The sequence below is a fragment of the Lygodium microphyllum genome, chromosome 18 (assembly GCF_053477565.2).
Source record: "Lygodium microphyllum isolate KBCC chromosome 18, Lygodium_microphyllum_v1.1.10, whole genome shotgun sequence".
NCBI classification, from domain to species: Eukaryota; Viridiplantae; Streptophyta; class Polypodiopsida; order Schizaeales; family Lygodiaceae; genus Lygodium; species Lygodium microphyllum.
This window is the reverse complement of record NC_141152.1, coordinates 8,166,576-8,179,344: the sequence shown is the minus strand read 5'-3', so window position 1 is coordinate 8,179,344 and position 12,769 is coordinate 8,166,576. Positions and strand designations below refer to the sequence as shown.

The 12,769-nt window shown below is 42.8% G+C and overlaps 1 protein-coding gene across 9 annotated transcripts in view; it reads left to right on the top strand.

Annotated features, from left to right (window-relative positions):
• The first annotated feature begins 1,013 nt into the window (after positions 1 to 1,013).
• Positions 1,014 to 12,769, top strand: part of LOC148020555 (pentatricopeptide repeat-containing protein At3g09040, mitochondrial-like) — a 48,337-nt gene continuing 36,581 nt past the window's right edge. For 6 of the 9 annotated variants that reach the window (XR_015694564.1, XR_015694563.1, XR_015694560.1 and 3 more), the window contains exons 1-3: positions 1,014 to 1,350; positions 1,465 to 4,307; positions 12,389 to 12,555. Coding sequence is in view for 3 of the 9 variants with exons in the window: in XM_087698331.1 (XP_087554457.1) it covers positions 2,015 to 4,807 (2,793 nt within the window). In the remaining 6 variants the exon portion in view is untranslated. Of the gene's footprint in view, positions 1,351 to 1,454; positions 5,278 to 12,388; positions 12,767 to 12,769 lie in introns of those variants that run through there. The other 3 variants (XM_087698334.1, XM_087698331.1, XM_087698333.1) reach the window with 3 other exon arrangements.

Sequence of the window (12,769 nt, the reverse complement as noted above, 5' to 3'; positions counted from 1 at the left end):
ATTAAAAATAAATAAATAAATAGTACTAAGGACAATGATCTAATTATTACTAAACTTATAACTTACAAATATAATAATAATTTTAATAATAAAATATCATATAAATACATAATATTATATATTATACTTAAGATAACTAATCATAATTATGAAATTTACGCTTGGACTTACGCTAACGCCGAGTGCTACCCAAAGCTACCGCTACCTGCTCTACACATCAAACTGAAGCATTCACAATTGTTAGAAAATAATTAAACTGACAAAAGTGAATACCTAGCAGTCTTCATCTACAAAATAAATAAACAGGTTGGAACTCTGTTCTAACCTTATATTAATACGAGTGTGCACTCTAACTCATAAATGCCCATTAATTTAAATATGTATTTTACGGAATCACTTGCTATGGAATCACCCACGTGCACATTAAATTAACATGACGCCCGAAAAGAATAGGCATCCCCATCAACTTTTTTACAAAGAATCCCGACAAATAAATATAATTTTACGGAATCCACCGCAAAACCTCACGGAATCCACCGTGGAATATGCCTCCTAGCATCAAGTTTCTTATACTTCTCCTTCCCTGTTTCTTTCGGGGATGCTTGAGCTTATACCTTGCTAGTACTTGTCACATTTCTTGGAAGTCCTTGGTTGTCTTGTTGCCTTGCATGTCAACCACCATGTCCTTCTAAGAAGGGTCCTACTCTTTGTTTATCTTAGGGTGATCTCCAATCACACTCTTTTTTGGATAAGCTTGGGAAAAGTGGCCACTCTCCTTGCAATGGTAACAGGCATTGAGGAAAGTAGGGAAGTGCACTTTGACACACATTTGAATCCCCATTCATCCACCAACTCTAGAACCTCAAGCATCTTGTTTTGCCAATCACATAGCATGGGGGACTCGTTTCCCAACCTTAAAATTGCCAATGAACTTTGTGACAACAGGGTTGTAGAACACTTAGCCTAGAGTGCAAGCCAAGTTATGCACCTCCCCATCTAACCTCAAGGGAAAATTGAATAGAAATCCATGCCGGGCATTCATGTTGGAGCATGCCCTCCGGCTAGAAGGTAGAAAACCATGGTGGTGCATGGACAAGATGACCCTTGTAGCCGGGAGCTGAGCCCAAAAACCACTCTCTTTTCGGAATACAGAAGTGTTAAAAACGGCTCTTCTTCATCTTCTTCTTTTGGATCACACCAGCAGCAGGAAAGATCCCTTACCAATAAAGCTGTACTGCACAAGGATAGCTCTTGCTTGATACGTGACATAAACCAGCGATGCAGTTCTTCGGCAGGAGGCCACCCCATGAAATATAGGAACAGGCTAGCGTTAACAAAGTCAACATACCTGTAAGCCTTCCCTGCCAACGCGCTTCGTCTTGCTTTGTTATACATAGCCTGATCTGCATGCAACAGTCTCTCTATCTCCACCATTTTCATCTGGGTGTCTTTAGCTGCCTGCAGGAAGTCTATAGTTTCTGCGCCATCAAGCTGCTGTCGCTTGTACAGCTTCTTCTCTTGCTCCTGCCATGGACGTTTCCCTACAGCCAGGTCTCTACTTCGTACTTCCAATGCTCGAATTACACTTGCGGCGGTCTGTTGTATGTTAAAAAAATTCTTAATACTTTGTAAACTTTTCTTTCTGCTTAGCACTGGCCCTTTAATTGTCTCGTTGAAAATCACAAAAACGCACAAATTAAAATCAAAATTAAAATGTATGGATCGGTTAAGCTCCTTAAATGAGGAACGTTCGATGCGTTCCGAGTTGCAGACGATCCAAGAAGAAGAGTACTGCAAATCAGACGAAGAAGAAGTAGAAGAAGAAGAATAAACTCAACAGCGACAAAGAAGCCAAAAAAGATGTTGATGACGACGCGGGTGAGCTTATTGATAACAGAGAGTTCTGTGAAAGAACGAAGAAGAACTCAAGAAGGAAGGCAAAGGGAATTTCTGACAAAGCACAAGAGCAAGAGGAGGAGGTTTTGATCCCTAGCAAGGGTACTGCCACAAGACAATGCAGCAGGATACTCTGCCACATACTTTTGTGGCCTTGCTGACAGCTTGTGCCAAAAAAAAGGATCTGCTCAGAGGGAGTAAAATACACGCTGATGTTGTCAGCATGGGTTTGCTGGGGAAAAACCCTTTTGTCACCAGTGCCTTAATAAGCATGTATGTGAAATGTGGCTCACTCATAAAAGCACAAGAAGTGTTTGATGAGCTTCCACATCGAGATGTTGTTACATGGAACACACTAATTGCAGGATATTCTCAATGGAGGCAGGGTCAACAAGCTTTGAGGTGTTATGAACAATTGCAACTCGAGGGTATCTCTCCAGATGTAGCCACCTTAGTTTGCATTCTGAAAGCTTCTGGCAGCATAGCAGCAGTAGCAAAGGGCCAACAAATACACGTTCAGCTTGTCCAAAAGGGAATGTTAAACAAAGAAACTGTTGTTGCCACTGCTTTGGTAGATATGTATGCTAAATGCGATCTTATTGTGAAAGCACAAGAAGTGTTTGACAAGCTTTCAGTTCGGGACATAGTCTCGTGGAATGCTATAATTGCAGGATATGCCCAACATGGTCATGGTGAAAAGGCATTGGGTTTTTTGGAACAAATGCGACTGGAGGGCTTCTTTTCTACTACAATCACATTTGTTTGCATCTTGAAATCATGTGGCAGCATTAGAGCCATATATAAGGGTCAAAAGGTTCATACTGAGATTATGTACAAGCGATTACTTGAAAAAGATGTTGCAGTTGGCACAGCATTGGTAGATATGTATGCCAAATGCGATTCTCTAGAAAAAGCACAGGAAACTTTTGAAAAACTTACAGTGCAGGATGTTATTTCATGGAATACGATAATTGCAGGATATGCCCAAAAACAGCATAATGAGCAAGCTTTGAAATGTTTTGCACAGATGCAACTAGAGGGTTTCTCTCCAGATAAAGTCACTTGCCTTTGCATCTTGAAAGCATGTGGTGGCATAGGTTCATTGGACAAGGGACTAGAAATACATGTGGATATTGTACAACAAGGGTTGCTGGAAAAGGATATTGTTGTTGGCAATGCCTTGATAGATATGTATGGCAAATGTGGCTTGTTTGCAGAAGCACAGCAAGTTTTTGACAAGCTTCCAGCACGGGATATAGTAACATGGAATACAGTTATCATAGGCTATATCCAACATAGATGTGGTGAACAAGCATTCAAGTCTTTTGAACAGATGCAGCTTGAGGGGTTCTTTCCAGACAGAATCACTTTTGTTTGCATTTTGAAAGCTTGTGGAATGACAAGAGCTATAAACACGGGCCAAAAAGTACATGCTCAGATTATCGAAGGAGGTTTTCTAGTGAAAGATCTTTTTGTTGGCAATGCTATAGTCGACATGTATGCTAAATGCGGTCTTGTTGCAAAAGCCCAAGAGTGTTTCTATAAGCTTCCAGTTCAGGATGTAGTGACATGGAATGCTCTAATTGTAGGGCATGTGCAACATGGTGCTAGTGAGCAAGCACTGCTTTGTTTTGAAAAAATGCAACATAAGGGCATCTCTCCAGATGCCACTACTTTTGCTTGCCTTTTGAAGGCATGTGGTCATGTAGGAGCAACAACCAAGGGTATAGAACTGCATTGTGAGATTGTTAAAGAGGGTTTACTAGAAAATGACATTATTCTTAGTGCTGCCCTCATAGGTATGTATGCCAGATGTGGCTTAGTTGCAAAAGCACAAGAAGTCTTTGACAAACTTCCAGTCCGAGAAGTGGCTACATGGAGTGTGCTAATACTAGGATATGTACAACAAGGTTATGCTGAAGAAGCAATGAGTTTTTTTGAACGGATGCAACTTGAGGGCTTTTCCGCAAATGCAGTTGTGTTTGCCTGCATGTTGACAGCCTGTGGCAGCACAGGAGCAGTCAATAAGGGCCGGGAAATTTATGCTACGATTGTTAAAGAGGGGCTAGTTGAAAAGGATACTGTTGTTGGCAGTGCATTGGTTGGTATGTATGCCATGTGTGGTTTATTTGCAGAAGCACAAAAAGTGTTTGACAAGCATCGACTTTGTAGCGTAATCTCGTGGAACATGTTAATTTCTGGATACATCCAACAGGGAGTTGTTGAGAAAGCACTTCAGTGTTTTGATCGGATGCAACTGGAGGGGGTTTATCTGGATGCACTAACCCTTACTTCCATGCTTGAAGCATGTGGCAACATAGGAGCCAGAATTCAGGGCCAAAGGATACATGCTAGCATTGTTAGGGAGGGGCTGCTGGAGAAAGATATTGCAACTGGAAATGCTTTGTTAGGTATGTATACCAGATGTGGGTCACTTTTGAAAGCACAAGAAGTATTTGACAAGCTACCAAGTAAGGATGTGGTCTCATGGAACTTGTTAATTTCAGGATACACCCTATTTGGAAAGGTTGAACATGTTTTTTATCTACTTAACAAAATGATAGGACAATCTGTAGAGCCTGACTCAGTCACATTTGTCCTTCTACTTATTGCATGCAGCCACACAGGTCTATTGAAAACCAGTGTGATGTGCTTTGAGACTATGAGGGCATGCTACAATATCACCCCATCTTCAGAGCACCATGCCTGCATGGTTGAGGTCTTAGCTTGTGCTGGACACCTAGACAAGGTGGCAGCAATGATTAAGCAGATGCCTTTTACAGTTTATCTTACAGTGTACCCTACTGCATATGGTGCTTGTAGCATACGGCGAAAGCCAAGGGTTGAAAGTTTGCCCTTTGAACACGCAGTGCTATTTTTTGAGGACACTGAGCTGTGTGTCGGTGCATAATATCTATGCATGCACTAGCCAGCAAGCAGGTGCTTGAATTATGATCATAGGTTTTAAAGAGCACACTTTGGAGAACTTTGAGTGCTGTTAGTGGGATAAATTGAGTAAGATAGTGCATCTCTTATCGAAAAAGGAAGGCAGTCACTATTCAGCTGCTACATCCCTTCAAGTACAAGGCTGTGGAGAGATAAACCGTTTAGTTCAATGCTCTAGCCAGTGCTGCCGACAATGTTGGGTTGGGCCTTTCGTCTGTACCAATGATGTACATTTTATATGATCAATGTAGCTTGTCAGGTGCTGTAGAAGACGACGATGCAAGAGTCATTTGAAAGTTGCTGAATGCATTGTTAGCAACAAGGACATATGCTACATAATTGGACAAAGGAATAAGCTCTCAATAGGCAAATTTTGTATTTTTTATTATTATAATCGATTAAGGAATGAGTGGTCTTTGAGATTCGCTTGCTTAAGATGGTCATGGTGTCCTTCCCTCACCCCGACCTTCTTTGCGAGCTTACCATTGCCATGACCTTCTTTGCAAGCTTTATCATCTCCTTGATGAGTATACATGTGGAGGTGACACAGGCCATTGCTGCCTCCTTTTTACCCTTGTCTGTAGCCTTGGCCCTGTCTAGTCTACATACTTTTAGTATAGTGCCTGAGACTGAACAAACTGTCCTTAAAGAAAAGACAGATCACTCTCTCAACTTGTGTTCAGAGTTTGTTTCATGGTTATCTGATTGCAACACACCTTGTTTGGTTAATCAAGATAGAGTGAGGGTTTAAGGTTGCTTGGTTTCGTTGAGTGTTTGCTTCTAGACTTTTGATCAAAAATTGCCTTGTATGTGAATGAGTAACAATTTATAAACAGTGACTTTTGTGGGTATTCATTTGACGTGACATAGTCTAGAAATAGTGAGTTTTGTGAAGCTTTGAGGGTTTCCAAAGGCCGTGTTCATAATATCCATGGCACAGCAAACCACCACGTCTCAAAACCCTAATGTTTTGGTCGATTGCTTGATAGGGTAAGGAGGCCAATAGATTGCCACCTAACTAGATACCATGTAAATGACCCCTCAATTGACTTTATGGACCCCTTTGAGTGCCCATTTTTGCTTTGTGAACACTTGGGCTAGGTGGAAAAAACTTATGGGACATATCTTAAATTAACAAATAAGATTTTAATGAAAAATAGTGTGCACTTTTTGACCCCCAGTTAGAGGATTGTGGAGCCTGTGTAAACTATGTAAGCGTGGTACTTATCCATTGCCAGTTTAGTGCTACCAGAATGACAGTGGAGTGTGGGAGGCCTGTGAAACCAGCCTTCCTTCCATGGATGGGTGGTAATTCCTTGATTACAACTTAGTTACAGCAGTAACATTTATTACAAAACCGAGAAATGCAAATCAACTTACAATCTTGGACAATGGAAACCTTGTTGGTCCCAAAAGTGGCTTTCCTTTTGGTATTTCTTTAACTTAATTGAAGAAGTTGACAATGGGATTCTCTCAATCCCTCTTGGTATTCCAACTCCCCTTGCTGTTCAAAATGATCATCAAGTCTTTAATCTGATTTGCCTCTTGATTCAAGTAGTCAATTGGTCTTTACTCGCTTTGATAGAGATGGAAAGTGCTCGAAATTCATTGATTTGTTGGTCCCTCCACTTGAATTTGACTGAAAGCAGCTTCAGCCTTGTTAAATCCAACTCTTGGAGCTTTCAATTTCTGGTACGCTTTTTGAGGCTGTTGCTTAACCCTAATTTTTGCTGTAGATTAGAGTCTACAGCAGAAAAATCTGAAATTTCTCAGCCTTTGTTGATCTCAATGCTGTAATCTTCAGAGCAAGGTTGGCAGATGAGAGAGAAAGTTGAGGAGAGAGAAAAGTCAGACTTTTATGAAGAATTGAAGAAAATAAGACATTTACTATTGCTGCCCTATCTCAATAGCCTATAGATGTTATCGCCTGCTGTTGATTGGTATTTTTTTGCCCCTGGCTGCCTCAGAAGGTCCTCCAATGGTTGCAAATCACACCAACAGCATCTCCTCTCTCTCTCTTTCAGGTTGAATGTACTAAAATGTTTCTCTCCAACCTCTAAAGACGTTTTTTAGTTTTACCCGAGCATTTTTGAAAAGTGACAACTTTTCCAAATGGTTTTTTCAGTATTATTCACAATTAAAAATTAATTTTTAGTCATTAAATATTAAAAATTAATTTAATAATTATTTTGGTGCCCTGAAAAATAAACTGATTGGCCAATAATTAAATTGGCTAGGAAATTTCCATTCCGGAGTGTCCCTATGCCATCTTTGACCATTAGATTGGTGTTAGGTATCATTAAACGCCACTTCTCTAGTGTCACTAACTGACACTTATGGCCAACTGAATGACCTAGGCCAACAATTGACACTAGATACCAAGTACATGTGCGATATAACTTATAGCAACTTTTGCCTTGGACATCCCGTGATTTCCTTGGGTCTTGGGTATTTTTGACAAGTGGTAGTCTTTTCAAATGGTTTTTCCAGCATTATCCATAATTAAATATTAATTTTCAGTCTTTAAATACTGAAAATGAATCTAATAATCATTTCAGTTCTTTGAAAAATAATCTAATTGGCTAATAATTAAATTGTTGGCCAGGCAACTTTCATTCCCAAGTGTCTTTGTATCATCTCTGACCATCCGATTGGTGTTAGGTACCATTAAAGGCCACTTCTCTAGTGTCACCAATTGCTACTTATGGCCAGATGAATGACCTAGGCCAACAACTGGTATGGGATACCACCAAGTACCTATGCGGCATAACTTGTAGTAACTTTTACCTTTGACATCCTGTGATATCCTTGAGTCCCAAGCTCTTAAATTTACTCTAACCCTGGTTACACTCACGTGTGCAACATTTACTTAACCATATGATTAAAGATTAATCTAGATGTTAAGTGAGGTTTCAAAGATACATGTCCTCATGACAGCTTGCATGCAGATCACGAGGACACAAGGTTCTATAGATCGGGGAGAGAATTGTGGTGGATGTGCTCCACCCCTCCACCTCTTAAATAATCATGCATCTCCCTTCTTGCACCTCTACATTGGCATTTTCATCTTCTAGGGTGGCAATTCAATGATAAAAAAGCTCTTGGAAGCTACCAGGATTCTCCATCTTTCCTATGGCTACTTCCCCTTTGGCAATGGCAACTTCACTTCCAAGTACGATCTCATGGTGCAAGCCCTGGAGAATGGGGTACTACTCTCTCTCTTTTTTTTTCTTCGTAAAGGTAATTGTACTAATTACAAAAGAAAGGGGACAAGATTACATGATTACATGATTACAAAATACACGAGGGCCCTAGGCCAACGTGTGTAAAATCCCAGTGTTAAGCCACAAAAAAGTTACACAAATCATAGCAAAGACCCAGAGGAAATTGCCATATGCCAGGGAAGCAAGTTCTCCCGAGGGAGCAAATCCGCGTGTCGAATGAGATCTATTTGCTAATGCAAGAGACCTTTAAGCCAAGCAATGTGTCTCTGTACATTAGAGGCCGAATAAAAAAGAAAGGCATTTCGTGTGGTCCAAATGTGCCAGCATCCCCAGTATCTGAAAAAGTGGAATAAGATCTTCATATGCAACTGTGGCGGTGTGGGGTAGTTTGGGCGCACAAAAATCCAATCGAAAGGAGTTAGAGAGGACCCCACCACTGCGCGCCAAACTTGTGACAAGAGTGACCAGATCTTCTTGGCGAGCGGGCAAGAAAGAAATTGATGTCGGGCCGATTCCACAGTAGTGGTACAGAAGAAACAATTGCCATTCGAGATTCTACGCTTGGAAAGGGCCGAGGCAAGAGGAAGACCACCAATCATCACCCGCCAAAGAAAGACCTTGCATTTGAAAGGTGTCTTATTCTACGCTTGGAAAGGGCCGAGGCAAGAGGAAGACCACCAATCATCACCCGCGAAAGAAAGACCTTGCATTTGAAAGGTGTCTTATTCAACCAGCCCTCCATCATAGTTGCCTTCCACCATCACTGAGATTTCCGCAATCCCCATATAGTATTAGCTTTCACACCCAGCCATTGATGATCTTTAATGAGAAGATGATACACCTGATTAGTAGAGGCGTTTTCCAGACTCAATCGGCCTGCAAGGTCCTAGTCTTGCTAAGGACGATCCACAGCCAGGGCAGGAAAGGGTCGCCTACCCTGAAGCACCGACAAAAGCTGTTCCCATAAATCACGGTATCCGCACGGGATCCTGAAAAGTCTTCTGGCAGTACGAAACGATGCGAAGACATTGCGAGTGGCAAGGGTAGCATCCGCAACTGAAGTCACACCCAAACGGGCCATGCGGTTAAATCTTGGTCTGAGCTCATGTTTGTCTTCCCATGAAAGTAATCTCGAGACTGCCAACAATTCTAGTTGAAAGGAGTTAGTATGCAAGCGGTCCCCCACTGGATGCCAACGCGCCTTTTGCAGCACCACTTTCCAGGAGCCGACCAAATGCAGTAACAAAGAGGAAGAGGGACTGGAAAATCGAGAGTCTGCATTAAGGACATGCCACCAGGAGCCCCGAAGACGTGTATTACCAGCCCGCTGTCCTCAAGAAAAAAACGAGCTATAATGGTCCACGGGTGATGATCCATGCACATGGCATGAAAAAGAGACCAACGAAGAGCAAGCATATGAGTTTTAGTATCCAAAATAGCTCCACCACCCATGCGTTTAGGGGTACATGTATGTGACCATGAAATCCATGAAATACTTGCTTGCAATGAGTTCTTCTTCCATAACATGAAACGAATGGGGCGAGTGAGAGCCTTCAAAGTAGTAGGAGTCTACGGCAGCAATGGCAAGAAATATGTAAGCATTGGCAGCATAATTGTCTGAGCCACTTTGAGGCGGACATGGAATGGCCACGCTTGCGTCTTTCAATACATAAACTGCCAGTTTTTGTGAAATCCAGTCCAGTAGCTCCTTTGGCCGCACATCCACCCCCAATGGGTATCCAAGATGCCTGACAATGGATCCACGGGAAACAACCTGGCCCTGCCAACCCAATGACTGTAAATTAGACTCCGTGCAACTGAGTATGGCTGATTTGAAGGCATTGATGCGAAGACCAGAAGCATGACCAAAGAGCGTCCAAACATCTAATGCCTTGCGAATGTTGTCCTTGTCCGCCCGCAAAATCATAAAGCTATCATCAGCCAGAGATTGGCTAAGGAAGTGCTGTCCCAAAGGAAGAGACAATCCGGCCAGCTGAGCAGAAGCTGCCATTGAAGATAACATTGAAAGAATCGGGTGAGTCACCAGGGCAAAGAAGAGAGGACTCAAAGGGCAACCCTGTCTGACCGAGCGTACAAGGACAAACGGCTCTGTAACCCCACCATTGAGCATAACTCGTGAAGAAGCCGCAGTACTAATGGTATAGATCAATCGGGACATCCGAGTACCAAAACCCATAGCAGACATGAGTTCTGCAATGAAAGACCAGTCTAAGTAGTCAAAAGCCTTTTCCAAATCCAATTGAATCAATACCACTTCCTGACTAGAGTGCCTCGCATAGTCAATAGCCATTTGCACATTTAAGATATTATGCAGAATGTTGCGGCCCTTAATGAAACCATATTGGAGAGGATGCAGAATCGCTGGAAGGTGCTTGTGAAGCCGATTCGCCAGCACTTTGGAGAAGATTTTATACATCGAACCCATCAAAGGAATTGGTCTCCAGTGTTGCAGTATTGACGGCGAAGGGACCTTTGGAAGCAGTTTGATAAGGCCTTCTTTCCATGAGGAAGGCATGACCCCTGTTTCCCAAACCTGCTGAAACATAGCCGCCAATGGCTTCACCAGCTGGGTGGCCGAGTTCTCAAAGAATTCATTGGTGAGACCATCCCAACCAGGACTTTTATCCTTAGGCAGGTGTAACAAAACATCCATAACCTCCTCCTCGCAAATATCTGCCTCCAAAGTAGCTTGCATATCAAGTGGAACCTGTTGGCGGACCAGATCATAGAAGACCGAGTGTGCATGCGTAACCTAGCTAGAAGGCGACGGAGAAGAACCAAGAAGATCCATAAAATAATTTCTGCACATATTGACAATGGTCTGCGGATCAGTGACCATGCGACCTTCTGAATCCTGGAGTCTAGTCATGTTTTCTCGAGTAGGAGAAGCATGCAAGGTGCGAAAGAACTTACGAGTCTGTCAGGCACTGTCTTGCAATGTGTCAGTCAAGTTGTGCAGCTTGGCCTGCTGATAAGATTTCAACTGAAATACTTGACTAAGATGAGCCAAACGCATCGCCAGTGACAGCAGGAATTCATCATCTGGGGTGTCCACCAGCAGCGAACGGACCAAAGCCAGTAAGTCCTCTGCTGCATGTCGACGCCGCCGACAAATAGAGGCATGATGGATCCCATACTGCCGAGCAACCCGCTGCACATTAGAGAGCAGCCGTGCGAAGGAGGCCAAGCTCTCACAGGCGAAGTCCACTAAGAACCTCTCAATCAGTTGCTGCATATAGCCCTGAAAGATTGGATGCTTCAAATAAGATGAGTTGAAATGTAAAGGGAGTCTATCCAGGAATTGCATAAAAGGTGCAATAGGTTGTGCAAGCATCTCAAGCTGGAGGGGGAAATGGTCCGACAATGCATATTGCTGCAAGACTTTCATTTCCAGCATGTCGGGAAGTAAATCATCCCCCTGCATGATATACATTCGGTCCAACCGCGACTAAGTAGTTGCATATTGCGCGGAATGGAAAGTAAACCCTGAAGAAGAAGGGTGGAGCCAAGACCAGAGATCTTGCTTAAGTACGTGAAGAGCGAAGGCATTCCACACCCGGCTTTCTAGAGCATCCATTACCGAATGCCTTGAAGTGGACTGAGAAGAGTCAACACACATATTAAAATCTCCCATCAAAAAACCCCTTCTGCCAAGTGACATGGAGCTCTGCAAAGTCGTCCAAAGATCCCGTCGGGATGCGGGGTCATTCGGAGCATAGAGGCCCAGCAACCATAAAATCTCTCCTTCAAATAAGACTTCGATTACCAGAAAGCGGCCCTGTACATCATTTTTAATAAGAACAGGCTGGTATTTCTCATGGACAATCATAAGCACGCCCGAATAGTGCATAGCATGTGTCCCTGCATAAAACAGGCGGAATCCATGGCAATCCACAAGACTTTCCTTGTAGACTGATTACGGGGGGCTGAAGGAGCCATAGTACGCGCAGCATGCTGCGAAGAGAACATTTCTTTCCTGCGCATATACGTGCGCATGGAATCCTGTGAAGCATATACACACACACACTCTCTCTCTCTCTGTGTTTCCCCCCCATGCTGAACTGTGCGCTCTGTTTTTTCTGAGATTAAGCAATGTATTGATTGATGTTCTGTCTATTTTTCCGAATTTGCATGCTGACTTTCATAATTAGGAAGTGAGACAGGATGTCTGTTTCCATGAGGGCAGCTTGGGAGGCATGATGATAGAGATTGTCAAATGTCTTGCTATGCTTCCTAGTCAAATGCCTTACTGTGCTTCCTTGTCTAATGAGATATTGATTCTCTTCCACTATGATGATCAGGTCGGACTATGGGCTTTAAAGATATGGACATGAACTTGCGACCATGAATTTAAAGATACAGACTGCATGATGAAGTTGAGGCTTCATTAACCTGAGCTGACTGGTGCTTCTCCTGCAAAGGGGTGATTTCGGTAGTGGTAACTTTCCTGCATCAAATCTTCACAAAGGTGTGTTTTGCTTTGCATTCAGATTGGTGCTTCTGCCGCAAGTCACTTTCTGTTTCTCCCGCAAGTCACTTTCCCCATTGGATTGTAGAATAAATCCCTCAATATAGGTACATTTTGCTCCCACCTAGAGGGAGAGCACTGCTTGGAGACCAGGACTGCAGTAAATATTTGAATTTCACTGGTTGCCCACTGGCATTAATATGATGGTTCTTCT